This window comes from Prionailurus bengalensis, chromosome B2 (genome assembly GCF_016509475.1).
Source record: "Prionailurus bengalensis isolate Pbe53 chromosome B2, Fcat_Pben_1.1_paternal_pri, whole genome shotgun sequence".
Classification (NCBI taxonomy): domain Eukaryota; kingdom Metazoa; phylum Chordata; class Mammalia; order Carnivora; family Felidae; genus Prionailurus; species Prionailurus bengalensis.
The window spans coordinates 15,152,611-15,179,703 of record NC_057349.1 but is presented as its reverse complement, the minus strand read 5'-3'; the positions used below and the strand labels follow the sequence as shown (position 1 = coordinate 15,179,703).

The 27,093-nt window shown below is 44.3% G+C and overlaps 1 protein-coding gene across 10 annotated transcripts; it reads right to left on the bottom strand.

Moving 5' to 3' along the window:
* MCUR1 (mitochondrial calcium uniporter regulator 1) lies at positions 1-26,932 on the bottom strand. Of its 10 annotated transcripts, none has more exons than XM_043590784.1 (9): positions 26,350-26,918; positions 18,270-18,407; positions 14,701-14,804; positions 13,855-13,956; positions 12,331-12,372; positions 11,453-11,524; positions 7,408-7,461; positions 5,987-6,101; positions 1-972 (listed from the first exon to the last, which is right to left on the bottom strand). In XM_043590784.1, the coding sequence occupies exons 1-9, from the start codon at positions 26,786-26,788 to the stop codon at positions 938-940; spliced, it is 1,101 nt and encodes a 366-aa protein (XP_043446719.1). In that variant the 5' UTR covers positions 26,789-26,918; the 3' UTR covers positions 1-937. The 10 variants fall into 10 exon arrangements, with proteins under 10 accessions (XP_043446719.1, XP_043446718.1, XP_043446717.1 ...); XM_043590783.1 differs by lacking the exon at positions 1-972 and adding an exon at positions 1,187-4,679 and having other exon boundaries at positions 26,350-26,932; XM_043590782.1 differs by lacking the exon at positions 1-972 and adding an exon at positions 1,187-4,421.
* Between the last annotated feature and the right edge of the window lie 161 nt (positions 26,933-27,093).

Genomic DNA, 27,093 nt, shown 5'->3' with positions numbered 1-27,093 from the left:
CTCTCTCTCTGCCCTTTCCCCACTCATGCTGTCTCTCTCTGTCTCTCAAAAATGAGTAAACATTAAAAAAAAACCCAACCCAGCCTCAACTCCTTCCTCCTGAGAGTGCTGGCCTAGAAATAGTCGTGCGCGTACTTGTAACATGGAAGAGGCGACCCGAAGCTGTTGACGTTAAGGTGCAGATGCCCACATCCTTGTGGGTGGCGGTGGCCCCCGCGAAAGCTCCCCAGCCTCCCGCAGTCTGTGACCCTCGCGTGGAAGCTGCGGAATTAATGTAGACGCCACTGGCTGTACGATGCGTGGCAGAGCTCGCCTGGGGAAAGGCGGAGTCTTCGATTCCAGAAAGAAAGCTGTTTCTGGAAAATGCCATCCTTCGAGGCAACGTTCTTATTTTGGAGGACATCAAAGGCCGGAGGCAAAGCCAAGGCTTTCGTTTTGCCGCACCGCGTGCATGTGAGAGCAGGACCAGGTGGATGGACGCCCCCCACCCGCTCTGGAAACACGGAGGCCGAGTCTGCAAATCATTGGAGGCTTTTTAGCAACTTTAAGGCTCATCCTCAAGCCCAGTTTATTTGACTCTCTACCGTTGGTAGATTTCTGGTTGGAGACCATGAAAGGTACCGAACATTAATTTCTCAGCTATTTCACTGGTCCGCTTTCCCAAGGTGTCTGCTTTCCTCGCATGCAGACGCGGTTACGCTGAAGGTCGCCTGCACAGTGACTCGCGAAGAGCTCCCTCTTCCAGAGCTGGGACGCTTGCCCAGCGGGTCTCCAGGGAAGGAGCTGCCCCAAGGAACCACAGCACCCCTCCCTGCACCCTCCTGCTCGGCTGCCACCTTGGCCGCAGGCTTTGGATACGTTCTTCCGGGCTTTGTCCCAGTGGAGTGAGCTCTCCAATCACCAAGCCTCGGGGCCTGTGCTGGGCCTTTCCGGTTCTTCACCAGGAAGCTGGTCTGAGAGAGTTTTGCCCACCTGGAGAGAAAGGGGAGGTAAGAGGTGCAGAGAGGAGGCCTGATGGCATTGGAGTCTCGCCCCTCCTGAGCTTGGATCCTGTGAGCTAAAAGGGCAGATTCCTTCTTGCTCAGGCTAGCCTGATTTGGATTCCTAACACTCATACTTCTAAAACTTGAGCTTGAAAACCTCATTTCCCCTCAAACAAGTAAAGGGTTTTACACAAGCATGCTGATTCTTTTGAATAATAAAAAAATTTATTTTGTGAATCAAATAAGCACTTTCCAGGTTGTCGTCTATACAAACCCAATCTTGGGGGTATTAGATTTTCTTGTAATACACCGTTACCCTATACAATTGGAGGGAGTAACAGTTAAAATACAGTGCAGACCCAGGTTGCTCCAGTTCTCCATTCATTGAAAAATCTGAATGAGAGGTAGTCACACAGAAGCAATCACATATTTTACTTTAGACAATAAAGATATCATACCCACTCTACAATAAAATGGAATTGAGTGTTTGCTTAAGTGACGAAAAGGTTAATAAATGATTTGGGTTATAATCAGAGGAACGGGAGTGTAAATCTTCAGCAGGACAGGTATTTTCAAAACAGAAGCGCAACAAAAGGCTCGACATTCCCAAACACAGAGAATACAGAAGGAAAAGCTTCCGCTTAACACGTTCTTGCTCTAGTGTCAGAAAAGCTGCAAATCTGATACACGTACGTTAAGGCCGAAGTTTCCTAGACGGGGGTTCTAGATTCGTTCGCAAAGGACGGCGACAGATTCGACGGAGCATGGTGGGGTGGAAGAGAAATGCTGGGCCGGTGCTGACATGGTTAATGCACAGGCAGAGGCAGGGACGGGGAGGAGGCTGAGACACAGAAGCGAGGCTCCTGTCACTAAGGGCAGCTACAAAGGGAAGGGCACGAGCTGAGCCGGGGCCAACCCAGGCAGGGACATGCTCGCTGTGGCTCAGGGTGTTTATTTTTAGAGTGTTCCCGAGACAAATTCCAGCGAGATGTCTGGTTTGAGTCAAGCCTTTCTTCTCGAACTTGACTTCTCAACTGAGGTCCTTGGCGTACTTGAGGGAAAAAATGAATACATTCGGATTTGGTTCTGTTAGAGACGAAGCTGGAAAACCGGCCGAAGGGGTAAGAACGGCCCCGAGACCAAACTGCTGTTTCCTGGAAAGAACCGTAGAGACAGGCAGGTTTTGCTTACTAATGGAGCAGGAAAGGAGTCGATTTGGAGTTTAGGTTCTTTAAAAAAAAAAAAAAAACAAAACCAGGGCAGGCGGGAGGAGGCAGGAATGCAGAGGCAGCCTCGAAGGAGACGGAGCCTGTCCGTTCGATGCCCTGCCTTGGGCATGCGTAGCTCACGCACCTGTACCCACAGGGGCGTGTTGGCAGCTCTCAGCTCTGGTTAACTCCCCAGGGCCCGGACACGGGCTCCCTGCGAGTTGGGCCGGGCATCCTCCCCCTTCCTGAGATTAGAAATTAGGCGAAGGCCTAAATCCCCAAGTGATCTGAATCCCTCTGAGCCAGGCTAGTTCAGGGAACGGTCACGCTGCTCTCAGAAGCCTGGGCCAGCCAGCAGCGGGGAGGACATGCTCGTATTTCTGGCCCATATGCTTTTCCCATAGAAGACCTCTGACCAAACAAAGAGAACACGGTCCCGAACCCTTGTAACCTCCACGGACGCACGCAACCCGAGCCACCCAAAGGCGAGTTGGTTGTTCCCAAGGTTGCGGGGATGGGGAGGCTGTCCTGTGCTGCAAACGACGCCACAGCAAAATCCAAGGCCCCGGATCCAGGGCCTGACGCAGCCCACTACTGCAAACAGTGGGGATGTCACTTGGAGTACTTTCTGGCAGATGAAAGAGTGTCACCCCACTGAATGCCACTTAAAAACATATTTTACCGGGAAGTAAGGTCACCTCACTTGTTTTTAACCTACACGAGTGACTGTTTGCTCTGAAACGTAACTGCCTACAGTGCTTGTGCCTCTTGGGGATTCTTTTCATTTTGGAGGAGTGTCTGCGCTCCAGGCCCTCTCTCCAAGTTCTTATTAACGAAAGTTGTATCTACATTAAGTAGTGGCAAACGTGGTCTTAATGGGATGTCATTTACTTAAATCTTTAATAATTAAGGCAATTGCTAAATGTGCAGTATTTTCTGGGGCTCCGTCCCTGAAAGGGGAAGAACGTACTGCCACAGTAGTTTATGGAGCAGCTGAGAGAATTCTGGATCAAGTTGAAAACGATTACATTACATTCACTTTGAAACCGATACCACCAATGCCAAAGTACTTGATTTTCATGCTTATTTGGAGTTCAGATCTCTGTGCTAAACCCATGTTTTGAAAAAAGACAACGATTTACACTTCTGGAGGTTTCGAAATGACATCCAAAGGACAAAGGTAATTTGTCTGCCAACAGTGACGGTGGGTGATTTATTCCACCCGTTTGAGCGACACTTGTCTTCTCCACCGCACCAGGTCGTGTGCACACGCGTGTGGAGAGAGATGGAAAACATGGTCTCCGTGTCCTCCTTTTAAAAATGCTTCTCCTCTCCCACATCAGTCATTCAAATAACATGAGAACGTGCTTCTCTAAAAGGACCCTGTCGGTATCTAGGCATTTATTTGTTTTAAAAACCAGAGGTAAGGTAGGTATAAGAAAGTCTTGAACAACCAAACGAATAGACCCAGGTTTGGACGATGAGCCGGCATGACGGTTCTCTACCTTCCAAGCATATTCATTAAAGAAAGACTTGTGTGAAAAGTGCATCCGCTATCCAAAGATCTAGATACTGCTGCGGAAGGAAAACTGAGTGGTTCTCTTGCATGCAAAGCAGATGAAGACCAGAAGGAAGGAGACCGTGTTGCACAAACTAGACTTCCATGCCGAGAATTAGCGCGTTTTCTAGGTAGGCAATGCCACAAATGGGAGTTACCTTACGGTTCTCACATCATGGAGACTTAAGTGAGAGGGTGGGAGAGAAACCTAGCACTCTGGGAGGTAAAAGAGAGTCCCCAGTACCATTACAAAACTCCGTTAGGCAACAAGATTTTCTAGCTGGAAGGCACGTAAAAAATAACCATGACAATAACAAAGACAATGGAAATGAAGAGGAAAAAAATCTGCTTTGGGTGGACAGGAGAGGGGAATCATTAACACCCCAAACAACTGGGCCTGAAACACAGTTACCCTAATGTGGGGACTGGCTGATGGGAAGGACCGGGTCCTCAGGTAAAGAGGATTTGGTGCTCTTGGTTCAGTTTCGGTGATTCTTCAGCACTTAGTGAAGACGCTGAGACCCCCACGTCCTCTGACAAAAGATTTAAAATTGTGGAGAATTATGCAAATATTTACTGTTGATATGTCCCACAGGTTAGACCAAGTTCACTGGTCCAGCTGAGCGGGGTCTCCCACGCTTTGTCCACCACCGCTCAGCGTTACAAAGCCAACTAGACAGAAAAGACGAAAGGAACAATTATGAAATTCTTGACTCCTTTCCTTGGTCCTATGTCCATACTCTGCATAAAATAAATAATACATGTTAAATCGAAACCAGGGTTAAAATCTGGAAATGGGGGAGGGGGCGGGGAAGGACAGCAATCTGGTTTTCTTAAGGCAGAACGATAAGGATTTCTTTAAACAGACACTTTATTACATCCACAGGCGATAAAATCCCAGAGCTACTGTTAGGCACGTAAATACAGACCCTGTAAGAAAAAAACAAAATCGAGCATAGTATTAGTTAACAGTTACTTAAGGAACAACTTTTCATTAAGAAAACACAGCTGTTTATCCACCTACCCACCAAGCAAAACAATGAGCAAACGCAAGAAACTCAGATCGTCTGCTAATGTGCCACATTCCACGAGACACCTGCCCACGACAACACTCCGCTACTTGGGGCACCAGGGTGGCTCAGGCACTTGAGTGTCTGCCTTTGGCTCGGGTCAGGATCTCATGGTTCGTGAGTTTGAGCCCCACATTGGGATCGCTCCTGTCAGCGTGGACCCTGCTTTGGCTCCTCTGTGCCCCCCCCTTCTCTGCCTCTCCCCTCCTTGTACGCTCTCAAAAATAAACATAAAAACGTTAAACAAAAAACAAAAAAAACCCCTCCACTCCTTCAAATCATCATCTTCAAAGTACAAATTATCCAATATTCAACAAAACTTTTTTTTTTTTTTAATTTTTTTTTTTTCAACGTTTATTTATTTTTGGGACAGAGAGAGACAGAGCATGAACGGGGGAGGGGCAGAGAGAGAGAGGGAGACACAGAATCAGAAACAGGCTCCAGGCTCCGAGCCATCAGCCCAGAGCCTGACGTGGGGCTCGAACTCACGGACCGCGAGATCGTGACCTGGCTGAAGTCGGACACTTAACCGACTGCGCCACCCAGGCGCCCCTCAACAAAACTTTTTAATGAAAGCTGAGAATCACAGAACTTCTGTGGTCACAAAATACATGTATATTACAGGGACACACCCTTTAAACCTTCATGAACAAAATTCCACTTCTAAATGCTCTAGAAACTTGAAATACTGATTAATCCAAAACGTTAAATAGGAGTTGCAACGGATGGCTAATTATATTCACACGTGAGTCTTCATTTCCTCTTCGGGCTCAAAAATTACAAAACCAAAATAGCTCCTCACAGGGAGTGGGACCAACCGAAGCAGAGAGATCACAGTTCAAAAGCCTTTCACTCCATCCATAAAGTGTTCTATCTTGAATTTCACTAAAAAAGTTTTCAAGTAAGTAACGACTGTTCAATGAGAGTAACTTACAAAACTGAAGATTCTGACCATCGTAAAGCACGTCGCTATGCTACTAAGGGGAAAAAAGGCCAATTACGGTATGATGATCCATCTATTAGAAATTGTAAGGTGCCTTCTAATTTCAGAGACGTTAAAATGTGAAAAAAATGTGTTAGAATCAACAGAGTGCACATCTTTGACTTATTTTCTAAATTCTATGTATTTTCAGCTGTTCTGAACGACTTCGACACAAAATAGCTTACCTGCTAAATATTTAATGTTATCAAGCTTGTGCGACTCCAGCATGGTTTTGAGGCCAGCGACCTCGGTGTCTATCTTCCTGTCGGTCTGGGTGACAGCCCGATCTTGCTGGGCATGCTTTTAAAACAGAGAGAGTCACAGCATTAAACCAGCTGGGATACCTCTGTCCCCATGGCTCCCTCCTAGGGACCCTCCCCAGCAGGGTGCAGTCGGAGAGAAAGCTGGGGTAAGATTGAGGAGACCTGGGCTTTGGTCTCTGTTCTTCTATCCTCACACTATGTGCACTGATCAGGGCCTTTAATATTCCTGTTACTTTACTGTAAGAATACAGTATACAATACATACAACACACAGAATACGTACTGACTACTGATGTTACTGGGAAGGCTTCCGGTCAACAGGAGGCTATTGGTGGTGAAGTGCTCGGGGAGTCACAAGTTATATGCAGAGTTCTGATGCATGGGAGGGTCCCTAATCTCTCTATCGTTCAAGGATCACTTGTAGTTCCTTATGGCTAACAATTCAGGGAATGAGTAAGGAAATAAATGCCTGGATGAGTAGAAAATATTCTGGAGGAATATTCTATTCTCTGATGGAAGCGTCTTATGAGTTTCAGAGGTCCCAAGTAACATAGGAGGGAAAAAAAGTAATGCGTGCCCTAAGTTCAAAAACAAAATAAAAAATAAAAAATCTCCATCCCTTATTCTTCAGTCACTGAGATTTAAACTTTCATTAAGATAATCAAATATTCTATTAACTGCAAAAAAAAAAAAAAATCCCCAGGATGCTCCACACTTCTGGGTGCATACCCCAAAAACTGAAAGCAGGGACTCCAACAGGTACGTGTCCAACCACGTTCATAGCGGCATTATTCACGATGGCCAAAAGACGGCAGCAACCCAAGTGTCCACTGACCGGATAATCCAAACGTGGCACGTCCATATAATGGGACATTATTCAGCCTTACAAAGGAGGGCAATTCTGACACGTGCTACAACACAGATGAACTTAAGGGCATTGTGCTGAGTGAAATAAGCCAGCCAGTCACAAAAGGACAAACACCGTATGACTCCACCTCCATGAGGTCCCCAGAGTAGTCAAACCCATAGAGACAGAGAGTAGAACAGGGGAGAAGGGAATGGCGACCTAGCGTGTAGCAGGTGGTTTCAGTTCCACAGGTGGTCAAGAGTTCTGCAGATGGACGGCAGTGACGGTTGTGTCATGATGTGGATGTACCTAATGCCATCGAACTGTTCACTTAGAAGTGGTTCAGGTGGTGATTTCATGTGTACTGAAAAGAAAACCCCTAGGACGCTGAGCCTGCGTGCATCCTCCCTATGACACATCACGAATGACAGTAACCATGCGTGGGATGAAGCAAAGGTGGACACAACCATCAAGAAAAGTCAGTCTCATGTCTTACCAATGCCACCATTTCTGTCCTCATTTCCAGCAGCTTCCTTTCATTCAACGAATACTGAAACAAACATGTAACCCAGGTCAGATTCTGATTTATTCCTTTCTCCCTTTCCTCCTTCTGCATTCTCCGTACTTTCAAGAACACAGAACACTAGAGATCACCTCTGCTGCTAGCCCCTCCCCTGTAGATGCGTTTGCTCAACTTTCTGATTTCTAGCCACTCACTGCTCCAGTATCTGGATTCCTTTCATCACCCTGTCACCCCCTACCTCTCTCCCCTGCTCCTGTGCTCGCTTCGCTGTGATGTCATTAGACCCCTCCCACTAGGGGACCAATGTGCATGGCTGCTGAGTCAGATGCCTTTTGGTTGTGACAGGGTTGAAAAAAGTGGGGAAGGATGTAGTTTGGGAGCTATCCCTTCACAATTACAAAATTGGTCACTAGCTGAGGCTTAGACAAAGATAGGAGTTTTATAAAGTTGGGGGAAAAGTAGTTTCAAAGAATATTATTCTGTGACGCACATGTTGCCTAAAGATACAATTTAAGTACATCGATACAAGAAATGCACAAACCATCACATGTTGGTTTTAATTACACAACAACAACCCACTTGGGTGTTGTCACAATCCAGTGTTAATAAAGGAACAGACTAGCACTACCCAGAATCAAAATGGTATCTTGCCTTTGGCTATTAATGCTTATGCAAAGATTTAGTGCAATTTTGTTGTCATTGAGACCAAATTCAGACATACCACCTTAGCAATGGGCATTAGGATTTAACTGAGTTAATGAAAACCTATAATTTAAGTGAAAAATTAGCTTTTAATTCGTCCCTAACTTAACATTGTTATAGGAGAGAAAATCAATGCTCTAGTATCTAGAAACGTTCTAGCTATAAAATGTTCCCCTGGCAATACCAGACGGATAGAGTATAAAACCAGTGATGCCCAGAAATGAAAAAAAAAAATAAAGAAAAGAAAAAGAAGACAAAACAAAACAAAACAAAACAAAACCAACAAAACCCAAAACCCCAAATCAAGGAATAGCCTAGGACCAAAGACTGCTCATCGCCTCTTTGTATGTCAAGGTTTCAGAAAAGGAAAGAGCTATGCATCAAATCACCACAAGAGGGCAGGGTGGACTGGATCTTTCTGCAACCCTTGGGCTCCAGTCTTCCCTAAGTCAGTCTTGACTAAACAGAAAAGAAAAAGCCTAAATCTTGACATGGCCATGGATTTTAGAATAACTTCTATGGGATTCCACCTTCCTGCACCCCAAAGCAGTTTATAGGCTGTACTGCTTTTGAAACTGGCTGGAAGTACCACCAGTTATATCTTTGAATCAGCATTATAACTTTAATTTTATTACTATTATTTTTTAAGTAGGCTCCACGCCCAATGTGGGGCTTAAACTCAAGACCTTGAGATTAAGGGTCGCATGCTCTACTGAGTCAGCCAGGCGCCCCAGAATGATAACTTTATTAAACGAGGAAAGGGAGGGTCAAATAACTCATCTTCCCCAATGCACACTGAATCCACGCCAGCTGTGAAACAGTATATACGGTTGTCCTGCATTTCAGAGTCTTCTAAGTTAAGGATTACTGAGAACCACTTCTCAGCTGCGCTAATAAATCACATAAATTCACTGGCTTTAGCCCATGTTTATCAATCCCATATCTTCCCATCTCCTAGATGTATTTCTTCCCCACCTGGTTAGCTATGGGCTAAATCAAGTGCATTCAGATTTTCTGCTAGGTACATAACCCATAGGGACAAATGTAATTAAAAGAGTTTCTCTTCTTCTAGAGACTAATTGTATGCTAATGATTGTCAACTATTTTAGCGGGAGGAGGTGATTTAATCTTCATGGTTGAGACGTGTTTTTTAAGACAAGAAAGACAGGTGACGTGGGCCTAATAATTACTTTGGACAACAAGGCTCAGCTCAACTCTTGAAATCCAGACACAGTTCTAAAATAAAGTTAAGTACCTATTTGCATTTTAGTACTGGCTTCATTTATCATCGCAGCACATTTTGGTTACAAACTGTGAAAAACATGAAGTCAATGGACAAAAGTGCATACTCAGTTTCTACAGGTGTATCCAGTTCCGTTTGTGAAAAATGCTTTGCACCCCGTATTTCTCATTATCCTAAGAATAAAGACGCTATCTAACTACTGCTATCAAATTGAAATAAAGCCTGAAGAAGATGGATGGCTTAAAAATCGCCAGAGGCAACTCAACATGTATCTTTATTAGAACATATTCACGGAAGCATTATGTACAATCACTGAGACGTGGAAGAGGTAAGTGTCCGCTGATGGGTGAATGGAGAAAATGTGGTATATATGGGGCGCCTGGGTGGCTCAGTTGGTTGAACATCTGACTTTGGCTCAGGTCATAATCTCACAGTTCGTGGGTTCAAGCCCCACGTCACGCTCTGTGTTGACAGCTTGGAGCCTGGAGCCTGCTTCAGATTCTGTCTTCCTCTTTTTCTCTCTGCTCCTCCCCCACTTGTGCAATCTCTCTCTCTCAAAAATAAACGTCAAAAAAAAGAAAAAAAGAAAACGTGGTGTGTGTGTGTGTACGTATATATGTGTGTGTATGAAATATTACTCAGCCATAAAAAGAAGGAAATCCCGCCATTGGGAACAACATGGATGGACCTCGGGTGATTAAATAAGAGAAAGACAAATACTATATGATCTCTCTTACATGTGGAATCTAAAAAACTGCCCCCAAACCAAAAAGAAACCCCTCAAAACCTGAGCTAACAGATACAGAGACCAGATTAGTGGCTGCCACAGGTGGGAGCTGCAGGGTGGGTGAAATGGGCCAAAAGGTACAGACTTACAGTCGTAAACACTGTAAGTCCTGGGATGTAACGTAAGGCATGGTGACTACAGGTAATTGTACTATATTGTATATTTCAAAGTCGCTAAGAGAACAGATCGTAAAAGTTCTCATGGCAAGAAAAAAATTTTGTAACAATGTATGGTGAGAGATGGTGACTAGATTCACAGTGGTGATGGTTTTGCAATGTATACAAATATGAAATCATTATGTTGTATGCCTGAAATGAATATAATGCTGTATATGTCGATTATAACAATATAATACACTTTTCAAAAAGTATTACTGTGAAAGTTCTGAGGGGGGAAAAAGTACTTATCTGCATCGTGTTTGAAAAAAGCAAGGGCAGCAGAACCGTATTTCCAGTTTTCTTGGGTCCCCGTATGTGATCCCACAAATTGCCGTATGAGTGCTAGTCGGCTTACTTACTCTAGTATCTTTTTTGTAACAAATGTATACAACTACTTTTCCTAATTACAAGTTTCAATTTAACATAACTTAAAGAATCATTCAGAATTTGCATTTCAAAACAATGCAATAAAGTCATTAAGATGTCTTTATTAAAAAAAAAAAGACTATGCTTTGGATTCTGCATCTCTCTCTCTCTCAAAAATAAATAAACTTAAAAAAAAAAGCTTACATGGAAATATTTTTTTAATCCTGAATTTCAGTGTAGAATTTGATATTAATAATTTAATATTCAAGACAGATCATCAACTTAACTTTTGAGAAATCAGGACCCGTGGAGGTTTAAGTCAGATTAAATAGAGCGAGATTGAGTTTGGTTTCTTTGGTAACATCCAAGTAACACATAATTTAGTCTCTCTGAAATAAGATTCAAACTTGATTTGACCAAGATTTTAATTAAAAAAAATTTTTTTTTAAAGATTTTTTAAAGATTTTGAGTAATCTCTACATACAATGTGGGGCCTGGACTCGTGTCCCTGAGATCAAGAGTCACAGGCTCTACGGACTGAGCTAGCCAGGCATCCCTCCAAAATTTGCATTTTAATGCCATTTTGGAAAGCATCAAATTTAAGCTGTAAGCCAAAAACAGAATTAAAGCGAAAACTGCCTACCAACAATACCTGGGTAAGTGTGTGCCACCACTGCTGAGCTGTAAATAAACTCAGACCTGACCAAGTACACATCCTGCGGAGAAATGAATTCGCACTCGGTTTTTAAAGAAAGGACATACCAGTTCCTTCACTCTGCTCTTTTCTAGATTGAACTCTAGTTTGGTATCTGTCCGGACCTTGACCACTTCATCCTAGGAGGAGGGCAAAGAAAGAAAGAAAGAAGTCCACAGTGAGAAAGGGGAACCTTGGAGTGCGAAACCTAGAATGGTGACCCTGCTGGTTCTCTCCTGAGCCAACGGCTGAGGCACGGGGCGGGGCCAGGGGCTCTCAGAGATACGGAGACAGGAGGACCGTCCCTGGCCAAGCCATGGCTGCACTCAGGCCTGTCTTGGGAGTCCCCAGTCGTATACACAAACAATCCCCTTTTATGCTCAAGTCAGTCCAGGGGGGGTTACTGTCACCTTTAACCTCAAGATTCCCAGTGTAATCTCTTTACGGAATTCGTGGCAAAAGTCATTCCCCGGACCACTCTGGAAAGCAGAGTTGGGCTCAAAGAAGGAAAATACTAAATTCTGGTTTAAATAAAGCCTTCTTTCTGACACTCACCAGAACCTTTTCTTCCTTAACATCCATGTCCTTTCCACTTAAAAAAGAAAAAAATCATACAGCTGGCACAGTAAGCATTTAAAACCACAGGTAATTCTTCAAGGCCAGTCTCTTCTAAGAGAATCTAGAGGTTCCAAGTGGCTACCTAAGAATTTTTTAACCTAAAAATGACTTAATTCATCCGATTCATCCTAGAACACAATTTTCTTAACGAATTTGGTTACAGACATCACTAACTTATTCCGTGACTATGTTCTTAGCTAAATCTTCCAATGTGTACTTCTGAGACATATTACACAAATAATTAACATAGAATTAAAGGGCTTCTGACATTATATTTATTACTATGTTTATGTAAGCGCAAACAAGCAAGCAGGAGCGAGGATCTTACCATTACTTGTTGTTTTAACCGATGTAGTTCGAGGTTTATTTTCTAAAAACACATTAAAAAAAAAAAGTCAAGGGTACGCTTAGAAGGTTAGAAAAAAAATACACAAAACTTGGTAACACACACATCAGGACACGTATGTGCATGAGTTTTCCTGATTCTTTTCTCATTGAACACGAACCTCGCCGCATTCAGAATGAAATGTGACCCGAACAGCCCCTGCAGCAGAAATCTGTCAGGCCAGGAGGGTAAGACCACGCGTGTGCCTATCTTGAGATCAGTTTTAATTCATTTCGAAAGTTACATAAAATCAATAATGCAATTGTTTTCAACATACATGTTTGCCTCCAGAGGCCCTGCTTTCTTTAATACCTCCTTCAACTTTGAACGAATTCTGCCTTCAAACAAGCTGATTTCAAGGACAAGTGTGAGAGTTTCAAACTTTACCATTTTCTAGCAAAAGAAGGAATCTTTTGCTAGAAGGCTTCTTACAAGACTAGGATGAAGCGGTAATAAATGGACTTCCTCTACGGAACTCTAACGAGGACTGAAAACAAAAGGAAGGATGCAAACACAGCACGGGCCGCACTTTACAAACCACAGGATTCTTTACAGCACCACTTGGTCAAGAGAACCCAAATTTGGAAACAATTTTAATATGCACTTGACCCTTGAACAACGCAGGCGTTAGGGGCACTGACCCACACACAGTTAAAAATCTGCATATAACTTCTGACTCCCCCAAGACTTAACTAATAGCCTACTGTTGACTGGAAGCCTTACCAATAACATGACACATATTTTGCACGTTATATGTATTATATACTATCTTCTTACAATAAAGTAAGCCACTAAAAAGGTAATGTTATTAAAAATCTTTTAATGTTTATTTTTGAGAGAGAGAGAAAGGGAGAAACAGTGTGAGCAGGGGGAGGGGCAGAGAGAGAGGGAGACACAGAATTGGAAGCAGGCTCCAGGCTCTGAGCCCTCAGCACAGAGCCCGACACGGGGCTCACACTCACAAGCCGTGAGATCATGACCTGAGCTGAAGTCGGAAGTTGAACAGACTGAGCCCCCCAGGTGCCCCGGAACAGGAAATGTTGTAAAGAAAATCCTAAGGAAGAGGATACACATTCACTGAACTGTGTGAGTGGACCTCTTCAGTTCCAACCCACGTTGTTCAGGGGTCAATCTCCTGTACGTCACAGGAAAATAATGTGGCACATTCACGTGACCCTACAGACAGTGGACAAGAGCAAAATCTGCTGCTGCAAGCCACAACGGATGCTTCCCCCGGATGAGGTTCTGGAAAAGGCAAAACTGGCCAACGGTGCCACAGGCCAGGCTAGTGGTTTCCTAGCAGGGTGGGGGTCAGCAGATTTCTGGGGTCCCAGTAACATTCTACTTCTCGACCTGACTGGTAGCGGGCACCTGGTGAAGACACGTCTATCGTGCACTTTGTCTCTGCGTGTTGGGTCTCAACGTCTCGATACTATTTTGTAAGGACGAGGGGCTCTTCAGTGTTACCTCATTTTCTGCTCTGAGGGCTGAAAATTCACTCTTCTCCAAAATAACCATATCTTTTTTCACATTAGCAATCTGAGACATGATTTGCTGAACGGTGATCTCCTAGGAAGAGAGAAACAAAACAGATCAATAACCTGGGCGGGCCTAGGACGTCCGCCTCCTACCTGGTATCATCTTTGTGAGAAACCAGAAGAACCGGACGTGAGAAAAGCAGCGCAGCGAGGCCGTGCTCTATCGATGGGGAAAGGAAAACGGTAAAGACCAAGTCCAGTATCATCATCAAGCGTGCCACGGTTAGAAGGGTGGCAGTCTGAGGGCCAGCGGCTCACGAACACGCCGCCACAGTGCTGGCCAGATCGCCATTTGTTGCGTATGGTTGGTGGACTGCAAGAGTCTGTTTTCAAGCACAGTGAGTTTTCCAGCACGATTCTACAACGGCGGACAAAAGAGCTTCAAATAAATATCTTCTATGCCACTGGAATCATTCGCCTCTCAACTACTGGTTAAAAGTACCATATGCTTTTCAGAGGTGCCTGGGTGGCTCAGTGGGTTGGGTGACTGACTTCGGCTCGGGTCACGATCTCACGGTTCGTGAGTTCGAGCCCCGTGTCGGGCTCTGTGCTGACACCTCGGAGCCTGGAGCCTGCTTCCGATTCTGTGTCTCCCTCTCTCTCTGCCCTTCCCCTGCTCGTGCTCTGTCTCTCTCTCTCTCAAAATAATAAACATTAAAAAAAGAAATTGAAAAAAAAGTACCATATGCTTTTCAATAGACTATTATCCAAAAATATATATCACAAATAACATCCCAGCTTCAGACTTTAAATTTGCTACAGTGCCCCAACTAACCTGCTGCATCTTGGTGACCATATCCTTGTAGACGATATCCATATTGGCATCGGTGATCTTGACCAACGCAGAGACAGTGATTTCTGCTTGCTGGGTGGTAAACCCTAAGCGAACACACACAGACAGTCACACTCTGGAGACTCCGTTTGTCACAAAACAAAACAAAACAAAACCCAGAAAAAAACCCTTCACAGAAAGGGAGACAATGCAAAGAAAGGGAGAAAGTGAATTCAGAAAGCCCAGTGTGGCAGGAGGTGAAGAGACCAGAGTCTGTGATGTGTCTGTCACTCTGGACAAGCATGACACATCGGAGTCTATTTCCCCAAGTAAGATAAAGGGTTGGGCTGGTGTCCTCTAACATCCCACCCAGCTGTCAAAAATCGTGTTTCCAGAGAATGTCTCATGACAAAGAGGAAGCCTGAAGTGTGGGGTCAAGGGAAGGAAAGCAAGACTCAAAATTACAGATGCAGTTTACTGCTTTTGTAATTTAACAAAGACCCTAGGTAATTTTTCTTTTTCTCTGTGTGGTCTACATTTTCTAGAATGACATGTTTTCCTGAATTTTAAAACGTACATGTTAGTAAAGAATAATTTACCTAAGTAGGAAAGTTCAACTGTTTTATAACCTGCATAAATCCGTCAAATCACTGACCATATAAAGATAACTAGTAATTCAGCTGTTAATTTATTTGAGGTTAAAAAGACAAAATCATTCTTTTATGTTTCCTCTACAAGTCTCTTGGGTTACTTGTGGAGAGGGGGCCAGGTGCTACTCAGTAAATGATACTGAATTAAATTATATAAACATTCAACTCAGCAGTGTTACTGTTTCCAATAACTGTAGACGGTAATTTACATTTCACATTGGAAATCCTAATAAAAATGCTTAAAACCAAGTCCCTGGAAAGTAATTTTTTTTCTATTAAACACTTCCAGCCATAAGAACTACGGAAGAATCTACTGATCATTGTAATTAAAGGCACTCTGAATAAAGTTATAACTGATACAATTTGGATCAGGTGAAGCATGGGAGTAAAATTTTTAAAAACCAAAGGCCAAGACTTGAAAGAAACAAAAAAGGACCTCCAAAGACCTACTCCCTTCACTTTACACGAAATCCTTAAATTTTCAACACGTGGGTCATGTACATTTAGAAAAATCATCTAAAAGGTTACCCACCAAGATGTTAATGCTGTTTAGCTCTGGGGTATTGGGATTCAAGACAGTTTTTTTGTTGTTTCTTTTCTGCCTTCCCCATTTTTTGAAAATGAAAATGCGTCTCGCAAGTTTTGAAACTTTATGACAGGTTCCCAGTTAAATATAATTAGTTTGGCAGCGATGAGTAAAAGAGAAAGAGAAACCGGAGGAGAACTTAATGCTGATGATCAACTGCACAACCTTATAATTTATAGGCAGCTGTGGGAGGAGAAAGGGATAAGAAAAAGCAGAAGTTAGGCCTAAAAACCTGCCGGGTTACCAAGTACAAATCAACGTTTTGTGAGAAGGACAGACCAATACACGATCAGGGTCAGGGAAGCTGCAAGACGGACGGAACTTCTCTCAAGCAGGAGACACAGCCTTGGAGAAGAGGACAGAGGGTGGGGCGTTCCTGGACGGGTCCTTCTGGGCCTCACCCTACGGCATGGCGGACCCATATCGCTCCTCTAAGAGGCCTCGCGCCCTACACTGCAGTGGGTTCCTCCCAACACCGGTCTTGAGAGATGCAAACACTCAGGGGTCAAGGTTTGAAAACAAGAAAAGCAGGAAGTACATCCATCGGAATAAGACACTTTAAACATGAACAATTTCTATTTATCAAAACTAACTAAATCGACTTGTATGCGGGGGGAGGGGAAATAAACCGCACCTGTTAGCGGGACGTAGCTCTGAGGCCATCTCGAGGCCACTGCAGCTACCCTGCCACTTAGCAAAATTTGTGACGCTTCCTCAGCAACCCCACGCACCTGCGTGGAGCGAAACCTCCCCATTATCTTGAACGTGTCTTTTTACGTTGGGTTACTTTCAATGCAAGCACACGAGGTCCATCCAAAAAAGGAAAAAGTAGGAAGACTTCTGCTTATCAAGACAATTCTTATGCCTCTCTTCTCACTTATGCTCTTCTTTTTCAAATTCTGAGCTGAAAGACAGTTTGGTGAAAGAAAGGCCTAACGTTTCAACTCTGAGAAGCAAAGTGGTGAAAATTATGATACAGTGCTTGACCGTTTCTCCAAAGTGCGTTCAAGTACACGGTATTTCCTTTAATTCTCAAAAAGATCTTCGGAATTCGTATTGTGCTGACGCTACTGATTAGATGAAGAGACGGAAACTGGGAAGAATGACAGAGCTGCCTGGCTGTGCAGCGGGGCCCCGGGCAGAGCTTGAACCCAGAACTTCTAACTCCCCTGCCCAAGCACAGCAGAACTCACACCATCGCGTGTCCTGGGCAAGTGAAGCACAGGGTAGCCCGGAGAAACAGCCACACAGTGTAGTAAAGGGTCACAGTACAGAGAATGAGAATTGGTGTGTCGGTCTAGATGAGACAAAAAGAGAATGTGGGGCGCCTGTGTGGCTCAGTTAGTTAAGTGTCAGACTGCGGCCCAGGTCACGATCTCATAGTTTGTGAGTTCGAACCCCACATCGGGCTCACAGCTGTCAGCACAGGGCCTGGAGCCCGCTTCAGATCCTCTGTCCCCACTCTCTCTCTGACCCTCCTCCACTTACACACACACTCTCTCTCTCTCTCTCTCTCAAAAATAAACATTTAAAAAATAATAATAAAACATAAATAAAAGAGAATGTTACCTACGTACTGAAGGCACTTTCAGTAAATGTCATATATGTTAGAGCTACCTTTCATGTTAATGAACAGCAATAAGGGAGAATATTAGACTATTTAAAAATGCCACAAGTTAGAATTATTAGCAATTGCTGCTCAGGAAAATTTTAATTTCATGAAAGTCTTCAAAGCACACATCATGCATAGTAATAAAGCTACCCCTTCTATGCTACAGACAGCTGTCACAGGAACCATTCCTGACTTTTGCTAACTTGTGTCTAAATTTTTATCTAGAACGCTGTACTTCTAGAATGATGTTATAAAAAATACACTTCTTGGGGCGCCTGGGTGGCTCGGTCAGTTAAGCGTCCGACTTCGGCTCAGGTCACGATCTCGCAGTTTGTGAGTTTGAGCCCTGTGTCGGGCTCTGTGCTGACAGCTCAGAGCCTGGAGCCTGCTTCGGATTCTGGGTCTCCCTTTCTCTCTGTCCCTCCCCTGCTCGCTCTCTCTCTCTCTCTCTCTCTCTCAAAAATAAATAAACATTAAAATAATTTTTTTAAAATACACTTCTCTCAGACAGAGAGAAAATGGATGGGAAAAGTCTCAACTGTACCAATGAAGCGAAAATGTCCTTAAGCAAAAAATAAGAACTTAAAAAACACAGAGTGACCAAAAGATTACCTGTAGACTTACAAGTCAAAGAATAATATGAGAAATTAGATAAGATCATGAGAAGTCATATTTTACAGCGTTTTTTTTTTTCTGTGGCATTGAGCTTGGCACAAAGGATTACCATTTTCTTCGAGTAAACACACTAAGGCATGGGTGTCGAAATAGAGCTTCCTGTTCCCACAAGAGGTGGACTCCCTCCTTTTGTGCTCCACATCTCTCCTGTGTTCCAGCTGCAGGCTTCCAGCAGACAGGCTTAGTTCTAGAAAGGACAGCACAATAAAGCTCAAAACAGGACCTGGTGGTAAAGGAAAGCCATGAAAGAACATGGCATACCTCAAAAGCCTACCCGGTTTTTTTTACATTTATTTTTTAAAAGTAATCTTTACACCTAAAGTGGGGCTCACACCCACCACCCCAAGATCGAGAGTCGCGCACTCTTCTGAATGAGCCAGCCAGGCACCCCTCTTTTTTAAACGGCTTTATTGAGATGTAATTCACATACTATGCAATTCACCCATTTCAAGTGTTCAATGCGATTTTTACTATAATTCCAGAGTTCTGCAACCTTCTCCACAGTTAACTCTAGAACATTTCCATCATCCGAAAAAGAAACCCTATACCCTTTAGCTATCACGCCCCAATCTCCCTACTCCCTGACCCCCACGCAACCCCTTATCTACTTTCTGTCTCTACGCATTTGCCTACTCTGGGCATTTCATAGGAAGAGATCATGAGGGATGTGGTATTTGTGACTGGTTTCCTTCACTTAGGTGAGGTTTTCAAGGTTCACCCACCTTGTAATTATGTGCACTTTTTATACCTTTTTATTGCTGAATCACATTGTGTTTCACGAATATACCAATTTTTTTCTTATCTACTCATCAGTTGAAGGGCGTTTGAGTTGTTTCTACTTCCTGGCTATTAGGAATGATGCTGCTGGGAACATTAGTGTATGAGATTTTGTGTGAACCAGTTTTCAATTCTCGTGGGTATATACCCAGGATTCAAACTGTTGCATCATCTAGTGACTGTGTTTAACCTTATGAGGTTATGGCAGGCTATTTTCCAAAGGGGCTATGCCATTTTTCATTCCCAACAGCAGTGTCTGACGGATACAATTTCTCTACATCCTCAATACTTGAAATTGGTTTATTATTATTATTATTATTATAATCATCCTAGGGGGTATAAAGTGGTATCCCATTGCAATTTTATTTTATTATTATTTTTTTTAGATGTCTCTTCAACTATGGTATTTACTTACTTGTTCTCCACGATTAAGAGTCTGTTTCTTGGCTTATCTCTCTCTCACCTTTTTTCCCCTCTGTTTGTTTCTTAAATTCCAAATATGAGTGAAATCACAGGACTTATTTCGCTTAGCACTGTACTCTCTAGCTCTATCCATGTCTTTGCAAATGGCAAGATTTTATCCTTTATATGACTAAATAATATTCCAATGTATATCTATACCACATCTTCTCCATCCATTCATCAGCCGATGGACCCTTGGGCTGCTTCCGTCATTCGGCTGTTGTAACTAATGCCGCAATAAACACAGGGATAGTCCATTGTGGTTTTCATGTGCACTTCCCTGATGCCTCATGTTGAGCATCTTTTCATGTGCTTAGTGGCCATCTGTATATCTCCCTTGGAGAAATATCTACGTCCATTAAAAAAAAAATTGGGTTATCTTTTTATTATTGAGTCGGTTGTTGAGAGCTCTTTATACATTTTAGATAAAAGTTCCTTATCATTTATATGATACGGAAATATTCTCTCCCATTCTGTGGGCTGGCTTTCACTTTATCGACGGTGACTTTTGAAGCGCAATAGGTTTTTATTTTAATGAAATCCAATTTATTTATTTTTTGTTCCTTGTGTTTCTGGTGTCATATCTCAGAAACCACTAGCTAATTCCAGGACACAAAAATTTACACCTGTATTTTTTTCCTAAAAGTTTTATAATTTCAGCTCTCATACTTAGGTCTTTGATCCATTTAACTTTTACGTGGTGTGAGATGAGGGTTCAACTTCTTTTGAGTGTGGATGTCCAGTTGTTTCAGCATTATCTTGGAATTTGTCAAAAATCAATTGGCTGAAAATATAACGGCTTATCTCTGGGTTCTCCATTATATATCACTGATTTATATTTGTCCTTATACCAATGCCACATTTTCTTGACTACTTGTAGCTCTGTAGTATAAGTTTTTATATCAGGGAAGAGTCGTCTAGTTTTGTTCTTTTTCCAGATTGCTTTGGCTATTCTGAGTCCCTTGTATTTCCATATGAATTTTAGGTTCAGTTTACCAATTTCTGCAAAGAAGACACGTGACACTTTGAGAGAGATTGTTTTAAATCTGTATATTAATTGGGGGAGTACAAATTCAATCCATGAACATAGGATGTCTTCCCATTTCTTTTCTTTTTTTTTTTTTTTTTTTTGGTTTTACTGTTTCTTTATTTTTGAGAGACAGAGACAGAGTGCGAGTGGGAGAGGGGCAGAGAGGGAGACATAGAATCTGAAGCAGGCTCTAGGCTTTGAGTTGTCAGCATAGAGCCCAACGCAGGGCTCGGACCCACGCACTGTGAGATCGTGACCTAAGCCAAAGTCAGATGCTTAACCCACTGAGCCACCCAGGCGCCCCTATGTCTTTAATTTTTTAATAATGTTATGTAGGTTTCACAGAAGAGCTGACACTTGAACACAGGTTTTAACCACATGGGTCCGCTTATACACAGATTTTTTATAGTACAGTACTGTAAATGTATTTCCCCATCTTTATGATTTCCTTAATAACATTTTCTTTTCTCTAGCTTACACTATTATAAGTATATGGAATAGAACACACGTCATAGACAAAATATTATATTATACACAACTGTCTATTAGGTAAAGCTTCTGGCCAAGCTATTACCAGTTAAAGTTTCAGGAAGTCAGAAGTTAAACACAGATTTTCAACCATGTGGAATATAAGTTTTGTGGGTTTTTATGTTAAATTTATCCCTAAGTATTTTATTCTTTTTGATGCTACTATAAAGGGTATTGTTTTTTAGATTTTTTTCAGATTGTTCATTCTAGTGTAGAGTAATGCAACTGATTTTTGTTTTTTGTTTTTTGTTTTTTACATTTTTCATTTTGATCTTGTATCCTGCAATCTTGCTGAACTGGTTAATTAGCTCTAATGGTTTTTTAGCAAATTCCTTAGAGTTTTCTATGTACAAGATTATGTCATCTATGAAGAGTGATAGTTTTACTTCTTATCTGGATGCCTTTTGTCTTGACCAGGTCAGAACTTCTAGTACAATGTTGGATGGATGGTGATTTGCTCCTGATCTTTGGTGGGAAAGTATTCGTCTTTCACTATTAAGTATGATGTTAGCTGTGGGTTTTTCACAGATGCCTTTCACCTTTTTATCTGAAGGGGTGCTGAATGTTGTCAAATTCTTTGTCTTTTGAGATGATCATGTGGTTTCTCTTCTTTATTTTTTTAATACGGTGCAGTACGTGAATTGATTTTCAGATCTTAAACGAACCTGCTGTTCCTGGGACAGAATCCCCTTTTGTCACGATGTATATACTCCTTTCTTACATAGTGCTGGATTTGATTTGCTGCGTATTTTGCTGAGGATTTTTGTGTCTTTATCCATAAGAGGTATTGGTCTATAGTTTTCATTCTTTGTGATGTCTCTGTAAAAGCCTATCTTTAGAGAGAGGTGTCTTAACAATTTGTATATTATCTTTTCTATGAATTTCTGTGCATTTAGCCACAGATCCAACCCATTTTGTAAACTTGTTTCGAAGTTCCCTGGCTTTTGTATTTCATGAACCATGAAAATAGTTTTAAAAAATATGTAACAATTGCAATGCCAATGAGTAATTCTGTCAAAAAGGACATTTAAACATAACAGCTCCTTACTATTACAATCATACTATAAAAGACACTTTGACAGCAAAAGAAAAAAAAAAGATGAACAATATAAAAAAAAAAAAAACCTTTCAGGGGCGCCTGGGTGACTCAGTCGGTTGAGTGTCCGACTTCGGCTTAGGTCATGATCTCACAGTTGGAGTTCGAGCCCCGTGTCGGGCTCTGTGCTGATAGTTTGGAGCCTGGAGCCTGCTTCGGATTCTGTGTCTCCCTCTCTTTCTACCCCTCCCCTGCTCATGCTCTGTCTCTTAAAAATAAATAAATGTTAAAAAAGTTAAAAAAAAAAAAACCCTTTCATTTAAATGTAATAAACATAGCTGTGTGAAAATACTGCCTCATATTTGTCCTTACTTTTCTACGATGCCAGGTTTGGAGAAGGGTGGTAAAAGAAAGAACAGTCACTACTAACTCAGAGTTCAAAGGTTTTCTCAGTAAGATCCCTAAGTGACTAGAAAGACAGTTCAGCTCCTATAGTCAATCCTTCACCTGCAAACATTTTAAAGGAAACTGCACGTAAGCAAAAGTGTGGTGTGGACAGGACCCCACAGATCTGATGCTTGTCCGTAAGCTACAGCAGTGGTTCCCACCTTGGAAAGAGGCTCAGTCGGGATCAGGTACAAGAAATCCAATAATCATTTTGTACCAAGCGCGGTTTGCAGACGGATGAAATACAAAATGCAACAGCTATCATATGTATGTGTGAGCTTAAGGGTTAAACAAACAAAAAAAGGCCCTTCCTTTCAGAGAACTGTTAGGCTACAGTATAAGGTCCTTGGCAAGGGGCACCCGGATGGCGCAGTTGGTGAAGTGTCCGACTTCGGCCCAGGTCATGATCTCATGGTTCATGAGTGTGAGCCCCATGAGCACTGGGCTCTTTGCTGTCAGCACAGGGCCTGCTGTATTCCCCTCTCTCTCTGCCCCTCCCCCACTCGTATTTTTTTCTCTCTCTCAAAATAAATAAACTTAAAAAAAAAAAAAGGCGTTGGCAAAGCATACAAATACAGAGCCTGTCCTAATTTAGCCCACACTTGCCCTTTCAGCTTTCTTTCCAGCCACTTAAGCTATTCCGTTTCCTGCACTTACATAACCTTGGTACTCCAACCTTAAGTCTGCTCTGCCCCCCTTTTTCAACTGGTAAATTTTACGAAACCTTTTTACGCTTTTTCATTTAATTTTACAATCTGCTAAGCACATACTAAGTTCCGGGCAGAGCATTACACTACTCTGTATGGTTCTGTCTGCCAGTTCCACCCAGGGCAGGGGGCAGCCTTGATTGCTCCTTATCTGTGTTCTCGGCCCAGTTCAGACAGCTCGATCACAGCACTCCCTGTATTATTCCCACATCTGTATCATCCATTAGTCCAAACATCCCAAGAGCAGCCAGTCTTAGTCACGTTCGCGTTGTTAGCATCTAGCAGAAGGCCTGGCATGCTGCAGGCCAGAAATAATTTTTTTCTTTTAATGTTTATTTATTTGAGACAGACAGAGAGTGTGAGCAGGGGAGGGGCAGAGAGAGAGGGAGAGAAAGAATCCCAAGCAGGCTCTGCACTGTCAGCACAGAGCCCGACGTGGGGCTGGATCTCCTGAACCATGAGATCATAACCTGAATGGAAATTAAGAGTTGGATGCTTTAACCGACTGAGCCACCCAGGTACCGCCAGAAATTTTTTAAGGGAACTCTATGATCTGGATTATGAGACTGTCTAGAAAGAAAATTTGAAATCAACTCCTTTCACCTCTTCACCAATGATCTTTCTTTTTTACATTAAGTTGCTCAGTTAAATCTGGTCTTTTTTCATCCTTTCTGTCCAGTCCTGAGATAAAAGTGGCCTCTGTGAGAAGAGACCCCGAATGTCTGCCTGACACAGAACAGACCTAGCTCGAGAAACAGTGGGGGTGGACAAATGAATGACCGAGTCTCTTACGGGGCTCTCTAGAGGTTACCCCACCCATCTTTCAACTGTGCTGAACTGTCCCATGGGTCGCGAGTTGAAAACACTGGAGTCTAGAGGGGGCTTGTGAAGAGTGATGGAGTTTTCTAGTATCGAATTTCTTGTTTAACCAACAAAAATAATCACTTGTGTGATTTAAAACCTCTCTCTCTCACACACACACACACACACACACACACTAAACTATCACAACTACTTTCAAAGCAAGAGCTAATTCCAAACTTCGATACTGCAGATTTTTTTTTTCTCGTCCGAAAACAACTGGAATTTATTTCGGTCGCAAAATATGTACTGCCATCTGAAAAGTGGAGAAAAGGACTGGCCACTTGTCACTTGGCAGGCCAACCTCTGCTGACAGAAGCTGCATGTCCTGCCTTCTGTCAAAGGGCAGAGCCTGAGGACGACCAATATTCTGGCATGTGGAATACCTCTGACTCATTTTTTCTCCTTTATGGTGACAACACAGTGAGGCCCAAGAACTGGGAACTCCTACCAATAACCAGGAAGCAAGTAAAGGCAGCTATGCTAAAGTGTCATGTGGAATTCTCCTTTGGAGGGACCATCAGGCCATCAAAAGGATATTAAAAATACATACAAAAGCAGCCCAAAGTTGGCCTTGAACAGAGGAGGAAGCCAGGCACAAACTTCCTATTCGTAACATCCTCAAGTCTCAGTAGCTCTGGTACTGAACCCAGCATGAGGCTGGAGGCAAAGGACCAAAACTTATGCTGCTAGTTAATGGGCACACACACTCCTTAAGTGTGTGTTGTCTGTTTCCCCATAGTTAGGCATCCGTTCTCACTGTGAAGAATGAGATCCTTTGAGACTAACCCAACAGGACCTCCTCCTTGACACACTCTCAGAAAACTGATGAGAAAAGGCTCTTCCCCTTTGCCCCAGCACCTTGAATTATGAAATGAAAATAAATCACAAGTTACCAGCCTGTCAAAAAAAAAAAAAAGAAAGAAAAAAAGAAAGAAAGAAAGCAGCAAAAGCACTGAAATAAAGACCAAAGCCATCTCTAACTCAGAATTACTGCAGGACACTGACAGAGTTCACGACTCTTTCTCCACCCTTTAATACATAAAGCTTCCTCCCTTCACTTTCTTCCTCTCCCAATCAGTTTCTCCCCCAGCCACAGGCATTCTCAAATTTTAGACGCGGTCAACATTCACAGGGCATTTCTACTGAGAAAAACGTAATAAATAAATAAATAAATAAATACCCATCAGTGTAGTTACTGATGGCTACCGACTCATACGTATAGCCCACCCAAAGTGATATTTCTGCCCTTTGCTAATTAATAAAGATGCCCACAAATGATGGACCTAGTAATCAACCATTTGCTGTCTAGTAAACTGAGCCTGTTTTTGGACTTCCCTAATCTTTATGCAGGGCAGTGACTGCCCTCACCTTCCAGAATTTAATCAAATGCCACCTTCTGAATGAAACCTATTCTGATAACCCCATTTAAATCCATAGCTGGAGGCCCCCCTCACTTCTAACCCTTACCACCTCTGTTTTTTTTTTCCCCTACAGTATTTATGTACGTATATGTAAATTATATGTGTATGTGTAAGTTAAAGCTATCAAGCTGTATCATCTCCTCTGCTAGAGTGAAGACCCGAGGTTTTGTCAATTGATACATCCCAAGGACCCAGAAGAGTGCGAAACACAGAACAGGCAACTAGTGGTTAAGGAGTTAATAAACCCGTTAGAGTAGGGGGGCACGGGGGGGGGGGGCGCCTGGGTGGTTCAGGTCAGATCTCACCGTTCGTGAGTTCCTTGGGAGTCGGGCTCTGTGCTGACAGCTCAGAGCCTGGAGCCTGCGTCCGATTCTCTGTCTCCCTCGCTCCCTGCCCCTCCCCCGCCCACTGTCTCTCTTAAAAATAAATAAACCTAAAAAAAAAAAATCCATGAGAGTCGGAAATAAAATGGTAATAAGCTCGCAGACCCCCGCAGCCGCCCGCACCCCAGGCGCGACAGGACGCACGAGTCAGCGGCGCCCACGCGGCGGCTCCCCGCAGCCCGGAGCACCGGCTCCCAGCCCAGCGCGCGGTCCTCCCTGCAGCCCGAGCCAACAGCGCGCCACACACCTGGTGCCCGGGACTCCGCGTCATTCGGCTCTTCCCGGCTGGCCAAGGCCAGGCGACCGCGGGTCACCAGGGCAGGGCACCACACAGACCTTCGTCCCCACGCCCCAGCAGAGGAGCCCGGCGACCTCGGCAGACCCGACCTGTGGGTGGCCGAGCCTCCCCCCTGCCCCAGCTCGGGAGGTTAAAGCCAGAGCTGCCCCCGCATCCCGCGGCCGCGCGGCCCTCACCTCTCCTGGAGGAAGCGACGGGGGCCACCCGGCCGCGGCACAGGTGGAGGAGGCCCGCGGCCGAGGCGACGCCCGGGGCGAGGCCCCGCAGGCACCTCCCAGCGCCGCCGCGACCGGCCGGGGGCACGGAGGGCCCCGGGCGCTCCCGCTCCCGCTCCGCGAGGGGCCGACGCGGGGAGGCGGCGGCGGCGGCGGCCAGGCGCGGGGAGGGCACGAGCAGGAGGAGGAGCAGCGGGGAGGCACGTGACGCTCCGCCGCGGGCCGCCGGGGCGCGGGGCCGCAGCGCCCCCAAAGCCCCCGGCAGCGCGGACAGGCAGTGGCGCGCCGGGACGCCGCGGCCGCCCGGGCTTCCGCAGCGGCCGGAGGGCAGAAAGAGCAGAAGCCGCCGGCGGCCCGTAGGGCGCTTCGGCCTCCCGCCCGCGACGAAGCCGCACTCCATCGCCACGGCGGTCACCGGCCCGGGCGCGCGCTCATGCCGCCCCTCGCGCGGCGCCGGCCCGTGTCAGACTGCAGGAGCGAGCGTGGGCGGCGGCCTCGACCCGCCCTTTCCTGCCGGGCTGCCGGGCTGCCGGGCTCCGGACGCGCGCCGAGGCGGGGCGGGGCCAGGGGGCGGGGCCGGGGGGCGGGGCCGGGGGCGGGGCACGGTCCCAGGCACCGCGAGAGTGACTTGCCCCGGACCAGCTCAGTAGGGTGGAGGCGGCGGGCGCTCCGGGATCTGGGTTGCCTGCCGGGCTGCCACGATTT